Genomic DNA, 17,973 nt, shown 5'->3' on the forward strand with positions numbered 1-17,973 from the left:
TAGTCCACGCACTGCAATCAGAGAAGTTCGTGTGCCAAAAGGAAGACCCAGCAGAAACAAATTTAAAAAAAAAAAAAAGCAAGTGGAGTGAGAAGCCAGAAAGCACTGGCACCCTGTGGACAGTTAAGAAGGAATCAGTGCTTCTGGTAAATGTAGGAAGGAGGACTCGGATGAAACTGTTATCACCCAGCTGCCTGTACGCAACAATGAAGGGAAGAGGCAGATGGAGAAAAGGTGTGTGTGGCTCTCTCAGTCAGGGTGGCTGTGGAGAAAGGAATGTTTTACTCTTTCCTGCCTGTTTCTGTGAAAGCAAAAGAACTCTGAGTAGAGAGTTAAACAATCATCTCAAAAATTCCTTTTAGGAAAAGCAATAACATGAGGTGATTGGATCTAAAAGACAATCTTCCCTCTCCCCACAAATAGACACTTTCCTAAAATTTCAAAGTAAGTGAGCACACTCACTCTGCACATTGCCTATGTACACAATTTAAAGTTGCCAGTCTTATTTCTGTTATGCACCGAGCCCGTATCTCCGAACCGACCGAGAGAGCAAGTCCACCACAGTAATGCAAAGGCAAGAAGGGAGTTTGTGTATTCCTAGCGTGCTAGGGCCCAAGTCTCATCCCGCACAAGGGAATCCGACAAGAGCCCCGAACAAAGGAGTGTGGCGGCTTATATACAGGCAGTTCTTTGTCTCAGTTACAGGAGTAGCTGGCTTTATATGATTGGCCAGGCAGGATGAGCGTATATCCTATCTCTTTCTGGTAAATGTGACTCAGGTCCTAGAGCCCGTCGTTTGGTCCCTAACAATTTCCACCTGTATTTTACATCACAATGGATCTATTAATACATACCATAAATATCTCTATATTAACTCACTTGAACGAGTGGACTATTCATTACACAAATGTGAATTTCATCTTGACAACGACTTTTCTCCCAACCTTATGACATCCCTAAATTGAGCCCACGTTTTCTTGGCTGAATCTCTGGCAGCAAAGAATTAACTTTTACAACACAGGCTGTTCCCTGGGTGTCATTTTATTGGATGATGTTTTTATAAATCCTTAGGTATTCTCTCTATTGTAAAAACATGTGGGATAGTCTAAGATCTATATCAGAAATTCTCTAATTCTAAAACGGCATGATTTAAAATGTGAACTGGACCCCATCATATCATACTTTTCTGACTAGTGGCCATTGTGAACCATCTTGAAATATGACTTCCCCAGGCTGCAGCCACTCTGCCACCAGCACGCCCCCTCATGGCTGAAGCAGGACATGCCATCCTGCGGATTCTCTGGTGCTTTCTCAGAAATGGACCAGGGCACTCTCACTCATTCAAGCCACAAGAAGGAGGGGGCATCTGATTAACTATGTTACAAATGAATGGCAGATTATTAACAAATGATAATGTGATACCTTATTTCAGTTGAGTAAAAAAGCCTAAACAGTCTGGGTACTCATTTAAAACTATAAGTACCTGCTCTGGGCAAGGTACTCATAAGGCTACTGAAACCAAAGTACATTCATTTTATACAAAGTAGTCCTAATTCTCTGATTTCAGACGCTTGCACCAGGGATCCCTTGACATTGAGGCACTGATACCAAGATGACATAGAATACGCCCTCTGCTCCTCACGTTCGGACACAATACTGAATGGTAACTGGAGGAGAGATTCAGAGTACCCTCGTCACAGCAAGAAGATAAGTACATTTTAAGGAAATCTTTAAGTGGTTTTTTTGGTTTTTTACAATGGTAAAATCTCCTAACTTACTGAGATCCAATGAAAAGGGTTTTGATTCTGTTGTTTTGTAAAAAAATGAATGTGGGTGGGAGGGGAGATATGGGGTGGGAGGGGAAAGATAGGGTCAGTCACCATGCCATGCCTGATCACGAGGAACAAAACTGCAGGTAACAGGTGAATAAAATCAACAAACTGTATAAAGACCATTGAAATATGTAATCCTCAGGCCATCCGGCAAGAAGTAGCCAACTTTCAGACTTCATGACCAATTCAAACAAACAAACAAACAAAATTCTGCCTTTAATCTTGGTGCCAACCATCTCTCCTTTATTAAACAAACAGACAATTTGGTGGGAATGATGCCTCAGATTTGGAACATATTCCCTGTAGACAGTTGGAGCTCTGAACTGGATTAAAAATGAATCCATCCATACAATATCAATCAATACAATCAATATTTTGCTGCCTTTTCCTCTAGAAGGGGCTTCCCTGCTGGCTCAGGTGGTGAAGAATACACCTGCAATGCGGGAAACCCAGGTTCCATCTCTGGATCAGGAAGATCCCCTGGAGAAGGGAATAGCTACCCACTCCAGTATTCCTGCCTGGGAAATTCCATGGACAGAGGAGCCTGGCAGGCTACAACCCATGTGTCCAACAAAGAGTTAGACACAACTGAGAGATGAACATTTTCCCTCTAGAAGAGGAGAGAAAGTCAATATGTAACAATTAGTGAGAAACTGAATAGGGAAAGACGTAAAAAATGAAACAGAAGGCCAAAAGATGTACAACATCCTCAGATACCGATATCTAGGGATGTCTATGTATTTTATTTAAAATGGCCTAGACAGTTGGCCCTCCAGCAATATTGTTGGGTTTCACATCCCAGGATCTCGAGGGACAATTTTGGTTTGTTTTTTTAGTCACTAAGTCATGTCCAACTCTTTGTGACCTGCCAGGTTCCTCTGACCATGGGATTTCCCAGGCAAGAAAACTGGAGTGGGTTGCTGTTTCCTAACTGCTTTCAGTTTAGAAGCAACAAGAGAACTTTAGAGGGAAGGAAGGAAACATGAGCTGTGTGTGGAGAAGAAAGTGTATCTGAATGTGTCTGTAGGTTGTAAGGAAGGAACGAGTTCTTCCATGCACCTGAGGTCGGCTCACTTTGGAAGAGAGAACGTGGGTAAGATGGGAGATAATCACAGAATCTTAATGGGGAAAAGAGACAAGCCTGGTTTGGTTGGGGCTTAGGAAATAAGAGAAATAAAAATATGTAAAAACTAAATAAGAGAAATAAAAATATGTAAAAACAAACATATATGCATGTCCTCAGGCTGTTTCTCTCATACCCACCTTCTACCCTTATCAGCAAAAGTCAGAAGAAGATAGCACTTTTCAGGACTCCTAAGATTTTTGCCATGCTGATTTATTACTAAAAGAATCTAGAGTCACACTATATGAATTCTTACATTGTAAAAGAAGAAAACTACTTAAAATGGAAATTGGATCTAGGAAAGCAAAGGCACCGGGCTGAAAGACAGACTGGGCATTCAAAGCAAAAGGAAATTGCCCCCAAGGTAGCTGTTGATGGCAACTCAAGTGTTTGTTGGATCCAAGACTGGAACCTGCCATTAAGCTTACCAGTGATACAACATTAGTGGAAAGGAAATCATACAGGGCTTTTAATCTCAAGTTAGAAAATGGAAGGTGGGCAATGGCACTGAGTATCAGAATGACTTACAGAGCCGTGTGCTATAGCTGGAAGAATATTGCATTTTGATTCATAAGTCTTGGGTTTACGTCCACCAAAGACATTTCTTGGCTGTGTGTAGAAGTTATTTAAACTTTCTGGGTCAAGTTTCAACCATCTGTGCAGTTGGTGTAACAATTAGGAGGACTGGTTTTAAAATGAATTAATATTTGCTAGAGTACTTAATATAATTTTAAGGTCTCTATGAATCAAACATCTTACTAATTTTATTTTGTTGGGATGGTCATGCTATCATTCTGTCTTCACTAAATCTCTTACTCTTGATAAATGCTTCTCCTCAACTTTTCATGATTCTGGCGGAATTTCCAATCAAGGGGTGTTTCTTCCCCTAACATAGGAGTGAGCTTATGACCAAAGGTAAAGCAGATATCACACCTACTCTGTGCCTGATCTCTTGTAGCACATAGTTGGGGATATGCTAGCAGAGTCTTTCTAAATATTATCATATGAACTCTGGGTGAGAAAAAGGCCCAAGCTTTAAGGATATTTATAATCCTGGAGCACCCAGGTGCCAGGGCCATTCTTACCCACATGGAGTGGTCCAACAGAAAGTTGAATCTGGAGGTAAAAATAGAGATGTTGATGGAGAGAAAGAAAGTTGAGTCTAGAGACAGTGATGGAGAGACACAAGTGGACAAAAAGGGAGACAGAAAGACAGGAAGAAAGAGATTCCGGTTGATACTTCTCCAATCTTTCATTCACAAGTATTCAGTGGCTATTTCACGTGGGTCACAAGTTATTTAATGTACTGAGGATATATCCATGATCCAAGAAAGCCTTGGTTCCAGCTCCCATACAGTTAATATTTTAATGAGAATGAAAGAGTGATAAACAATTTATATAAGAAATTCAAGTCAAGCAGATTATGATAGATGGTGAGCCAAGCATGCCTGGAGAGGTGAAGAGTTATGAGGTGTGAGGTCATTTCTGATACATGTACAATGTAGCCTACTGACCTCAATGCTGATGACAGTCACAAAGCCTTTTCTGGAAAGACACGACAAATCTTTCACTTCTCTCATACTGCTGCTAAAAGAGAATGGAAGTGAAGTGAAAGTTGCTCAGTCGTGTCTGACTCTCTGCGACCCCATGGACTGTACAGTTCGTGGAATTCTTCAGGCCAGAATACTGGAGTTAGTAGCCTTCCCCTTCTCCAGAGGATCTTCCCAACCCAGGGATTGAACCCAGGTCTCCCACATTGCAGCTAAGCCACAAGGGAAGCCCGAAAGAGAATGCAAAGTTTTACTCTATTAACTATTAGTTCTGTGTCTGAGAGAGAGATTTTGACTACATATGTCTAATAGGCAACCTAAATTTAACATGCACATATCCCTGATTCCTCATCAAGCTTCTCCCTATTTTTTTATTTCACCAAATAGTGCATTTTAGAACTTTCCTGGTGGTCCAGTGCTTAAGAATCTGCCTTGTAATGCGGGGGACACAGGTTTGATCACTGGTTGGGGAACTAAGATCCCACATGCCGTGGGGCAACTAAGCCTGAGAGCTGCAACTACTGAGCTCAGGTCCCACAACTAGAGAGAAACCCACACACCATAACAGAAGACCACACATGATGCAATTAAGATCCCAGGGGTTGCAACTAATACCCAATGCAGCCAAAGATAAAATAAATAAAACCTTTTTAAAAATCACAATGGATTAATACTTTATTCTCAATAGGATGACTAATACTTGAAAGCAAAACAATGAAAAGAAAGAGTAACAAAGGTTGATGAGGATGTTGAAAATTTGGAACTCTTATACATTACTGGTGGGATTGTGAAATGTTACAACCACTTCAGAAATCAGTTTGGTAGTTCCTTAAAAGTAAATACAAAATTAACATATGACCCAATAATTGTATTCCTAGAGATACACTCAAGAGAAATGACAAAACATGTTCACACTAAAACTTGCACTGAGATATTCCTAGCAGCATAGTTCTTAACAGTGTAAAAAGCAGAAACAACCTAAATGCCCATCAAATGATAAAAGAACAGGAATGAAGTGCTAGTCCGTCTCCTTCAGCTGGTTCAGGCATCCTTTCCAGGGATATATCGGGTAAAGGAGGCATAGTAGACCAACAGCAACAACAAATACTTTATTTGTTCCTAGATTTTCTAATTTGTCCTGCTGCTGCTGCTGCTGCTGCTAAGTCAATTCAGTCGTGTCCGACTCTGTGCGACCCCATAGACGGCAGCCCCCATCCCTGGGATTCTCCAGGTAAGAACACTGGAGTGGGTTGCCATTGCCTTCACCAATGCATTTAAGTGAAAAGTGAAAGTGAAGTTGCTCAGTCGTGTCAGACTCTTAGCGACCCCATGGACTGCAGCCCACCAGGCTCCCCCGTCCTTGGGATTTAGTTACGTCTTATTGTATGTGCTGTCCTATTGTGCCTATTAGTGCGGGGAAGCCAGTCCATGGGTACCCCTGAGCGGGTACCCCACTGGAAACTTAGGACTCTTCTCCCACCCTGAAATTGACAACACTGACTTTCTCAGACAATATGCTATTTCCATTCCCTAATGATGCTGCGAGGGATTGGGGGCAGGAGGAGAAGGGGACGACAGAGGATGAGATGGCTGGATGGCATCATTGACTCGATGGACATGAGTCTGAGTGAACTCCGGGAGTTGGTGATGGTCAGGGAGGCCTGGCGTGCTGCGATTCATGGGGTCACAAAGAGTCAGACACGACTGAGCGACTGAACTGAACTGAACTGAATGCTAAGATGCTTATTCTCTGCGCTCAGTCATGTGTGTGCTCAGTCATATCCGACTCATTGCAACCCTATAGACTGTAACCTGTCAGGTACCTCTGTCCTGGGATTTCCCAGGCAAGAATACGGGAGTTTCCATTTCCTACTCCAGAGGACCTTCCCAACCCAGGGATTGAACCTGTGTCTCTTGCATTTCCTGAATTGGCAGGCAGATTCTTTACTACTGTGCCACCTGGAAAGCCCATTCTGTGGGTGGATTTCCCCAAAAGGACTCTTCTATAAATCACAGATAATATGTAAGACCCAGAAAGTCTATAAAAGAAAAAGAGGTCACTCTGATTGAAGATCACAGTAGTCCTGACAAACTCTATGGAGATGCCAAAAAAATAATTTCAGGCATTCTGGTATGAACTGGAAAATCAGCCTACTAGTACTGACTGTGGGATATGCAAACAGCTTTTTGGCTCTCATTCAAGGCTGCTGTTACTTAGCAAAGATGACTAAAAGACCATCTTTCCCTGCCTCTCTCCTGCTATCCATTTCCTTCTAGTGTCTCTTACATCACAATCTTAGAAAGGGTTTATAGGAGGGATGGATAGATAGAGAGAGAATATAAGTATGTAGACTGGTACTTTCACAGAGACAGGAACTATGAGGAAAACAATGAGAAAAAGTCTCTGTAATTAAAACACTTTTATGCATTTTGTTCAAAATCAACCAAAAATTACCCATAATATTCTATTTCCTAAAACCTCATAATGTTTCCCTAGATCTTGACCTTGATGCTTGTTTTGTTTTTCTCAGTATATAACATGACTTCCCTACATTTCAAAAGCATATTTAACTTCTTCTGAAATGTATATAAATATTTTTATCTTGTAACACTTTTTTTCCCCAGAGCAGACTCAGTGTTTGAAACTGAGCTAGCCACTCCAGTCTGCTATAACTGGAAATGGGAAATGACCACTTCCAAGTTATATGTGGGAAATTGAGGTTATAGAGAGGGTAAGTGATTTCTCAGAGTTGTCCAGTGGAGTGGGCAAGCTGAGATTCCAACCTTAGTCTCTACTGCTCTAAAGCCCAGCTCTTTTTCACATAATAAGAAGTAGTCTTTTAGAGTTAGTGTGGACTTCCCTGGGGGTCCAGTGGTTAAGAGTTCACCTGCCAATGCAGAAGACACGGTTCAACCCCTGGTCTGGGAAGATTCCACATGCCACGAAGCACATAAACCTGTGCTCCAAAACTGCTAAAGCCTGTTTACCTAGAGCCTGTGCTCCACAGCAAGAGAAGCCACCACAAGGAGAAGCCCTCACACCATAACTAAAGAGTAGCCGCCCTAGCCCTTGCTTGCTGCAACAAGAGAAAGCCCACACAGAGCAACAAAGACCCAGTGCAACCAAAAGTTAATTAATTAATTAAATAGAGTAGTGTGTACTTACACAGCCCAAGGCCCTCCCTTTCTTATGAATCACAAAACAACCACTAAAAAAAGTAGAGATGGAGAGGATATTGTATCAATTTACAAACAAAAGAACTATGAAGTTTAAGTGTTTAAAACTGAGATAAAGTGGTCTCCAGTTTCTGGCTGATATGTGTTGGCCTCATTTCTTCCTTCATGCAGAATGAACCATGGAAGTCATATTTCAGTCTTTCCAAGGGTATGGACTTTCCCCACACCAACAGCCCCCAAATCAATCATGTCTGGCATAACCGAGCCATTTTACGATGCTTTATTTTTTCTAGAGAACTATCACTGTCTGACATTTTGGGTTGTACTTATTTTTTCCAAGTCTGTTTCCAGCCAGAATGTAAGTTCCTAGTGATCAGCAGTGTTTTTTTCTTTCCAGAGTTTATCCCAGTACTTGACACAGAGTGAGTCTTCCATAAATTCATTTTGGTTCGAATGAACCATTTCTGTCACTTAAAACATGTACTATATTCATCACTCAAACCAAACCTTTTAATCTAGGTGTAGGAAGTCAATTTTATGGAAAACTTTGTAACTGTAAACAATGATAGTAGTCCCTTTTTGTCCTTATCCATTTTCCTTTAAGTCAGTTTTCCTCACTTTTTTTCCCAGTGGGAACTTACTGAAAATAAACCTTATAAAAGAGGTTGGGAGGAAAAAGGAAAAAAAAAAAAAATGCATAGCAAAGTGAAACAGAATATAACATATCACTAATGATGTCAGCTTTCTTAACTAGTAAATCCTAATATAGTTAGCTTGAAATTAGCTCATATTTATAAGTGCTGACATTTATCTTTTCTTCAGCATCCTATCACCCGCAATCATTGGCTTTTGCTTTATCAAGTCAATATATGAATAAACTCATTATTTTTATGTCACGATGTACAGAAGAAACGGTGAACAATTTTTGGCACAAGGACGTGAAGCAAATCAGTGAAAAATCAGCAGGCTATCTGGAAACAAATTCCTCCTAACATTCTCAGGCTGCAGTTTCTGAGCCAGTGTCACTGTATGTTCTCTATAATCCAATTTCTTTTTAAATGGCTTTCCGTTCCTTTTTTGTGCTCTATTGATGTTAGGCATGAATGAATGCAAACACTTGCACCATCAAAAACAAACAGCACCCTACCACCCGGAATGCCCTGGCAGGAGTCCACAAAAACAAGATTTAACTCCTCGGAATGGCAGTCGGTAGACAGAATTAATGGGTGGTCTTTCCAGAAAAATGGCTTATAAACTTCACTGAAATAGTAATTTGCTGCCTTGGTATCAGCATTTGTTTGCTTGTTCTTGATATCTTAACTGTTACCTTAAAAAGAAAATTCAGGATATTTAATGAAGAAATTTCATTTAAAACTCACAATTCTCCAAACCACTGTTTTTTAAAACCACACAAGCTTTGCTGATAAATTACTGACAATGTGTATTACTGACCTACTGACATTTTACTTTTTGGTTGATATGACTAGTGTGACTCCAAGGCAACAAATTAAACTTGTTTTGCCCATGCCATTCAAGGCTGTGTAGCTGTAAGAGTAGAATTTTCTAAAAGTCAAACCAAGACACTCAATGAATATATCAAAAAATCTAACTTGCAATGCAAAAAAAAAAAAAAAAAACCAGCAGTTATAAGGACACTGCTATATTATATTATACATAGAAAATTCTTTATTTACTTAAAATTGTTTTGTAATGGTTTCTTTCCCTTATGATCTGAGGGGAAAAGAGAAACATTTGGGGTTAGAATCTCAATATATCTTGGTGATCAGACACCTATTAACTATGCATTTTTCTACTTGCCAACTGATGGCATCTGTTTGTTTAAACCATACAAATTGCAGCAATGTCCACAGCAGATTAAGGTCACTAAGAGCTAAGGTAATAACATTACCCTGGAATAATTTTCCAGCTTGAAAACATAAGCTTTCTTCCATCTGTACTTTTCTAACAATGTATGAAATATTTATGGAAAAAGGTATAATTTTATTTCTTGTAACCATGCTAATCAATACATTTTTTTACATTCTTGATAGTTTAGCCACTTTGTTGCACATAAAACTTCACAGAGCAACTTAATGTGGGCTGGATTCCTCTTTTTCTGATCTCTTGAAAATCAGAAGTCCTACCAATGGTCACATATATATTATATCCATCAACTGTTCGCAGAGCAATGTATTAGTTGCAGGACAGATCATGTCTTTTAATCAGGTTCTGAATGAGAAGGGGTCTGTGGCCTTTGGCTGAATGTCCTCAGTTTGATAAGAGTAATAATGTTCTGGACATATCTTATGCAAACCTCCTTCTAGATACTGTGACCCCATACGTAGCTCAAAAGCAGTGCAGTCTTTGAAAAAGAGATTGGGGAAAATGACAATTTTAAGAGTACACTCCACCTCTTTACACTAACTTGCTCACTGATGGGTTCTTTGCAGAAGCTCTGACCATCCCTTGAATCTCAATGACTCTTGGGTGTCTTGGGGCTACAGCACTATTTCAAGAAAACAACATATCCTTTAAGCTTTCAACCTTCCAGTTCTACCTGAAAAAAAAAAAAATTTCTTGACCATGAACCTCTGAGCAACAAACAAACACAAAAACCAAAACACAACCACCCTACACTGTCTTATTGTCCCGGATGATGAGCTATAGTTTTCTCCCTAGTCTGTAAGAAGCCTAAGGCAGAAAATTCCTTCATGTCAGGAAAATGGGGCTCTTCTTTCTTCAGTGCCTGAGTACTTTAATATGGGCCTTTCTAAAAGGTGGGGGGGTGGGGGTGGGGGCTGGAAACTCAAAACATTTTCAACTGCTTAAGCATTTACATGGGAATTATCCCAGCGCACGGGAGAAAAAGAAGATAAACTTATTATTCCTTGAGAATCCTGCACTGTGATCACTTGGTTGGCTGTCTATGCACACATGACCCTATCTAGCTCTCTCAATCAGGTCTCCTGTATTGCAGGCAGATTCTTTATCATGTGAGCCACCAGGGAAGCCCATAGAGATTAGGAGTTCATCTTATATGCAGGTAGTTTATAATTTATAATCTAGCTTATCACTGGGAAGCTGAATGTGAATAATTTAGGGCTATGTAATGGGTTTGGTCCTTTCCCAATTCAAACATTCAGTACTTTAGTAAAACATGTTGCTTTCATGGGATTTCCTTTCAAAAAAAAAAAAAACCTCCTCATATCCCAATCTTCTACAAATAATATGAAAGGCCAAAGACCAAGAACCAAGCACCTCTCCCAGTCAATGTACAATGTACAAACATACTATAAAATTCTTTTTAATTGCCAAATGACTCTTCCACACTCAGGATACCTAAATATCATTGCATAAATATTTGTAGTTTTCTTCATACCCCTAATCAAAAAAATCGATCCACCCAAATATTACTTGTTTGAAGCAATGTTTCCAGTGGTGTTTTCATTTTATTGTGGCATTTCTCTTAATGACGTCAAATAATATACTCTGATTTTTCTATTTATTTTTATTCTATCTCTTTTTATTTTTCTAAGCCCATGACAACTACAATTAAACTTCCCAAGGGGTAAAGGCAAGGAAAAGCTACAAAAATCTGATCTGAGTTTCCTACACTTCCCCCTGCTCCCTATTTCCAAGCCACTAATCCCCTCTCAAATTGTACAATAGAACAGCTAGACATAAAGCAAAGGAGATAAAACTGGCCAGCCAGGGCATTGTTCTTGTTAATCTGCACCATTTACATAAGGGTTAGAAGACTTGTTTTATCATTTAAACAGGCTTAAAAGCCTCTTTGCAAATGAGATTTAGTTCCTACAAAAGAATGCATTCTAGCTATTTGGTGAGCTTCTGCTGGACCAGCAGTGGGAGCTGACTCGGCAGTTAACTTAAGCTACTTCTTTGGCCACATACCCTATATGCAAAGATTGCTTCCAGCTGCCAAAACTGAAAAGCATCAAGCTGATTAAATTCTTTCCAGGAGGTGAACAAGATGAGGAACAGGTTAAGAGGCCAATAAGGTCTGATCTTAAACTGTACCTGGGCAAACTCTCCTTTATGCAAGTGCCTTAGAAGTGTCTTTGAACTTCTAGAGTCCCTTGAATCTTCTTTTGAAAAGGAACAGAAAGGCAGACAGCAAATGAAATTCAGAGGCAGAAAGTCTTGGAATAGTCTCCAACTGTGAAGTAAAGACAATCTAAACTCTTTGACTCATTGTTGGTCTGAGTGGCATTGGGCATGAGGATAAACTGTACAACTAACTTGTTAACCAGCACAAAAGATAACCAGAAGGAAAAGATTCTCTTAACACAGAGAAGTACACCCTTTGCATCAAAATCTTAGATTTAAAAAATCAAGATCATGTTTATACATAGATACACCTATAATCTGTTTTACCTGGCACACCTTGAACAGATGTTCAATGTGACTTTGGCCTGAGGTTCAGCAGAGTAAGTAGCTCGACCTTGGTTAAATTTGCTCCCAGAAGGTGTCAGGGTAGTTACTCCCTCCATTCTTAAATCATCAAGATCCTCTGTAACAACATAAACAATTGCAGATAAGAAATTAACTCTAATGGAATTAAGATGAAAAGTCCATGTTTTCAGATACCTGCCAGTAGATTAAGAAAAAATGTTATATTTCCACTTTGCAAAATCTTACTTCATTATCTTTCAAATCATTTCTAGATGTAGCTGGAGAAAATTATAAGGGAAAAGGGTGAGAGATCAATCTGTTTGGATAATGAATGGGCAGACCACATATAGTGAAGGACCTAAGCTACTCCATTTTGTAAGGTTCCGGGAAAAGAGCCTTTGGGAATCCCCTGACCTCACCCCACTGCCCACGAGCCAACCGGTCCCCAGACCAAAATCTCCTGACTTAACGTTCAGGAACTCGTGGTCTACCTAGGTAATAGGAACCAATCAGAACTCGTGGCCAGCCCGGGAAATGAAAACCAATCAGAAACCAACACCTAACCCTTCCACAGAAGGTAACCAGTTAGACCTCTCCCAACCCGGAAACTCCTGTTTTTCAAATTTCTCTCGCGAGAATACCCTATATAAGCAATGAAACCCAGAGCTCGGGGCTCCTCCCTATAGCCGCTTCGTCGGTATCTGTGGGAGCCCCAGCTCGAGCTTGGTAATAAAAACTCTCTTGCTTTTGCATCGGATATCGGCTCCCTGGTGGTCATTGGGAGATTTCACAACTTGGGCATAACAATAGAACATAGATCCACAACTTCCACTGTAACCATCCACAGAAGTCAACCATAATCTCTACGGCAATTGGCCCCAAACGGTCAAGACTTGGTCAGTGACTGCCAACTTTCAGCTAGGAACAATCCACAAGCATACGCATGCTCAGTCGCTCAGCTGTGTTAAACTCTTTGGCCCCATGTACTGTAGCCCACCAGGCTTCTCTGTTCACGGGATTTTACAGGCAAGAATCTTCTGCATCTCCCGCATTGGCATTGGATTCTTTTAGCACTGCGCGACCTGGGAAGCTCAAGAACAATCCAGAGGAAGACAAATATGCTCCCAAACCAATTACGTCAGATCATTCACTTCTAATTTGCCTGTCTTGAGCTTCCCCATCCAACAAACTCCAATCAGAATACCTGATGCCTTCTCTTTTTAACCCTAAATCTTTCCTTTTTATCTTCACCTGGGGAGGACAAGAATACACCAGGATAGTCACACCCCAGGTGTTCATTGAAACCTTCCATTTCATCCAGGCCCTCAATCAACATTTAAAAGGTCTACATTTCTCTTGTAATTTAGTTCTAGCCAAATTTGTACATGATCTACTTTATTCACAGTATAAGGAATCTTGTAAAAAGGACTCGATTTACTTGCTCTGAGCCTTAGAAAAAGAGGGGCATAAAGTTTCAAAAGATAAGCCATAATTTTGCCAAAACATAATCCATGACTGAAGTTATATAAGAAGAGAAATCACTCTTTTCATAAGGCTGTAGACTATCCAAACATCTGAACTTTCACAAAACAACTGAGAGAATTTCTAGGTTAATTATGTTAAAAACATGACAGCATACCCATAATGAAGTTGCTCATACTAAGTCCAGTGTTATCAAACTGAGATTTAATTTAATTACAGTTTAAGCTCTTCCAAAAATGGAATCCTAAACAGTCAGAGTTTGTTCATTTCCAAGGCAAACCATTCAGTATCACGGTAATCCAAGTCTATGCCCCAACCAGTAATGCTGAAGAAGCTGAAGTTGAACAGTGCTCTGAAGACCTACAAGACCTTCTAGAATTAACACCCAAAAAAGATGTCCTTTCATTATAGGGGACTGGAATGCAAAAGTAGGAAGTCAAGAAACACCTGGAGTAACAGGCAAATTTGGCCTTGCAGTACAGAATGAAGCAGGGCAAAGACTAATGGAGTTCTGCCAAGAGAATGCACTGGACATAGCAAACACCCTCTTCCAACAATACAAGACTCTACACATGGATCTCACCAGATGGTCAACACCGAAATCAGATTGATTACATTCTTTGCAGCCAAAGATGGAGAAGCTCTATACAGTCAGCAAAAACAAGACTGGGAGCTGACTGTGGCTCAGATCATGAACTCCTTATTGCCAAATTCAGACTTAAGTTGAAGAAAGTGGGAAAACCACTAGACCATTCAGTTATGACCTAGATCAAATCCTTAACGATTATACAGTAGAAGTGAGAAATAGATTTAAGGGACTAGATCTAATAGACAGAGTGCCTGATGAACTATGGACAGAGGTTCGTGACATTGTACAGGAGACAGTGAGCAAGACCATCCCCAAGAAAAAGAAATACAAAAAGGAAAATGGCTGTCTGAGGAGGCCTTACAAATAGCTGTGAAAAGAAGAGAAGCCAAAAGCAAAGGAGAAAAGGAAAGATATACCCATTTGAATGCAGAGTTTCAAAGAATAGTAAGGAGAGATAAGAAAGCCTTCCTCAGTGATCAATGCAAAGAAATAGAGGAAAACAACAGAATGGGAAAGACTAGAGATCTCAAGAAAATTAGAGATATCAAGGGAACATTTCATGCAAAGATGAGCTCAATAAAGGACAGAAATGGTATGGATCTAATAGAAGCAGAAGATATTAAGAAGAGATGGTAAGAATACACGGAAGAACTGTACAAAAAAGATCTTCACAACCCAGATAATCACAATGGTGTAATCACTCACCTAGAGCCAGACATCCTGGAATGTGAAGTCAAGTGGCCTTAGGAAGCATCACTATGAACAAAGCAAGTGGAGGTGATGGCATTCCAGTTGAGCTATTTCAGATCCTAAAAGATGACTGTGAAAGTGCTGCACTCAATATGCTGGCAAATTTGGAAAACTCATCAGTGGCTACAGGACTGGAAAAGGTCAATTTTCATTCCAATCCTTAAGAAAGGCAATGCAAAAGAATGCTCAAACTACTGCACAATTGCACTCATCTCATACACTAGCAAAGTAATGCTCAAAATTCTCTAAGCCAGGCTTCAACAATATATGAACAGTGAATTCCCAGATGTTGAAGCTGGTTTTGGAAAAGGCAGAGGAACCAGAGATCCAATTGCTAACATCTGCTATATCACTGAAAAAGAGTTCCAGAAAAACATCTATTTCTGCTTTATTGACTATGCCAAAGCCTTTGACTGTGTGGATCACAATAAACTGTGGAAAATCCTGAAAGAGATGGGAATACCAGATCACCTGATCTGCCTCTTGAGAAATCTGTATGCAGGTCAGGAAGCAACAGTCAGAACTGGACATGGAACAAACTGATTCCAAATAGGAAAAAGAGTACATCAAGGCCTGTATATTGTCACCCTGCTTATTTAACTTATATGCAGAATCATCATGAGAAATGCTGGACTGGATGAAGCACAAGCTGGAATCAAGACTGCCAGGAGAAATACCAATCACCTCAGATATTCAGATGACACCACCCTTATGGCCGAAAGTGAAGAAGAACTAAAGAGCCTCTTGATGAAAGTGAAAAAGGAGAGTGAAAAAGTTGGCATAAAGTAAAACATTCAGAAAACAAAGATCATGGCATCTTGTCTCATCACTTCATGGCAAATAGATGGAGAAACAGTGGCAGACTTTATTTTGGGGGGCTCCAAAATCATTGCAGATGGTGACTGCAGCCATGAAATTAAAAGACTCTTACTCCTTGGAAGGAAAGTTATGACCAACCTAGACAGCATATTAAAAAGCAGAGACATTACTTTGCCAACAAAGGTTCATCTAGTCAAGGCTATGGTTTTTCCAGCAGTCCTGTATGGATGTGAGAGTTGGACTATAAAGAAAGCTGAGAACTGAAGAATTGATGCTTTTGAACTGTGATGTTGGAGAAGACTCTTGAGAGTCCGTTGGACTGCAAGGAGATCCAACCAGTCCATCCTAAAGGAAATCAGTCCTGAATGTTCATTGGAAGGACTGATGTTGAAGCTGAAACTCCAGTACCTTGGCCACCTGATGTGAAGAGCTGACTCTTCACATCAGGGAAAAGACCCTGATGCTGGAAAAGATTGAAGGCAAGAGGAGAAAGGGACGACAGAGGATGAGATGGTTGGATGGCATCTCCAACTCAATGGAGATGAGTCTGAGAAACTCTGGGATTCGGTGATGGACAGGGAGGCCTGGCATACTGCAGTTCATGGCGTCACAAAGAGCTGGACATGACTGAGCAACTGAACTGAACTGAACTGAAACAGTCAGGAATCACCTGGTCAGCACCAGTGAGTTAACGTCTGAGAGACCTCTGCTGTCCCCTAAAGGAAACTGCCTTCACCACAACATATCTGCTTTTTGCTAGTATAGCTTCCTGTATCCACTTCCTTCTGTCCATAAACGTCTTTCATTAACAACCGAATATTGCAAACAAGTGTCAAATGGCTCAGTCAGTAAAGAGTCTGCCTGCAATGCAGGAGACCCCAGTTCAATCCCTGGGTCAGGAAGATTCTCTGGAGAAGGAAATGGCAACCCACGCCATCATTCTTGCCTGGGAAATCCTACGTGCAGAGGAGTCTGGTGGGCCATGGTCCATGTGGTTGCAAGAGTTGGACACGACTTAGTGTCTAAATCTACCCACCTACCTAAGTCATAAACAGACTTTCTGTCATTTGAAGAGGGTTAGTCAACAGATTCCCTCTATAGGCACTTCCAACTAATATCCTTTGGTTCAGAAGTCTTGGGTTTATGTCCTCCAAACCCAAGTGGACATTTTGTCTACTTGAACGTAAGCAATCTAGGCATGTCTTTAGAGTTTCAACATAACTTCATGGGAATCAAAAAACTCATCACCTTGACCTGGTCATAAAGGCACAGTCCCCTCTTTGTAGGGCAATAACCACTGCTTCAAAACGCAGTGCTTCTGCTAAACCAGTCATAAGTGCCACTCTGTTCTCATGGTTCCTCATGTGGCACAGATATTACTACTGTCCAAGAACACACAACCTTTTTTAGTTAGGTGATCAGCCCCTGATGAGATTGTTAGTTTTTTCCCCATTACGCTACTATTCATCATTGAGACACTCTGCCTGTCCACCTTCTTGTCCCTACCAAGGGAAGGGAAACTTAACATTTTCTTAGCTCACTTAGGAACTTGTTATACCTCATTCAGTGTTTTTAAAACTCTGACCTAATATTATTTGTTGACAAATCATATCTCAAAACTTGAACCTGGAGCAGAACATGCTAACACCCATTGAAGCTTGCCTTTATAATACAGTCCTCCACCTGAGGGAAAAATCAGCCCCAAGGACAAAACCATAGCACTTTCTTGACCTTGTCAACTAGTCAGAGACCACAGTGGTAACTCAGATGGTAAAGAATCCACTTGCAATGCAAGAGATCCGGGTTCAATCCCTAGGTCGGGAAGATCCCTTGGAGAAGGGAATGGCTACCCACTCCAGTTTTCTTGCCTGGAGAATTCCACAGACAAATGATCCTGGCAGGTTGCAAAGAGTTGGACATGACTGAGTGACTAACACAGATACAGATTGGGCATGATTTAAAAACAAACAAACCAAAAAACTATTACTTTGGGTTGCTTTGGAAGCCAAGACTCAATTCTGCTGGAACCTCCATCAAAAATGGACAACATACTTCACATACTTTTAGGTGTACTTCTAGTTCATACTGAGGTAACTGGTGTGAAAGTTGAGGCTTATGAAAAAAGAAATGACATGGAAGCTAAAAGAAATACTCCAGCAGATCATTTTGCTAAATAAGCAGTCTTTTCTCCTTTTTCTCATCTTAAAAATAATTATTAATTTATTTATTTGGCTGCAC

The 17,973-nt window shown here is 40.5% G+C and overlaps 1 protein-coding gene across 1 annotated transcript in view; it reads right to left on the bottom strand.

The window, feature by feature from the left end:
• The window catches only part of C14H8orf34 (chromosome 14 C8orf34 homolog), a 338,106-nt gene that overhangs the window by 114,439 nt on the left and 205,694 nt on the right, over positions 1–17,973 (bottom strand). Inside the window, exon 8 of the mRNA XM_005689042.3 lies at positions 12,078–12,213. Coding sequence (XP_005689099.2) covers positions 12,078–12,213 — 136 coding nt within the window. The remainder of the gene's footprint in view (positions 1–12,077; positions 12,214–17,973) is intronic.

Source organism: Capra hircus, chromosome 14 (assembly GCF_001704415.2).
Source record: "Capra hircus breed San Clemente chromosome 14, ASM170441v1, whole genome shotgun sequence".
Taxonomy (NCBI): domain Eukaryota; kingdom Metazoa; phylum Chordata; class Mammalia; order Artiodactyla; family Bovidae; genus Capra; species Capra hircus.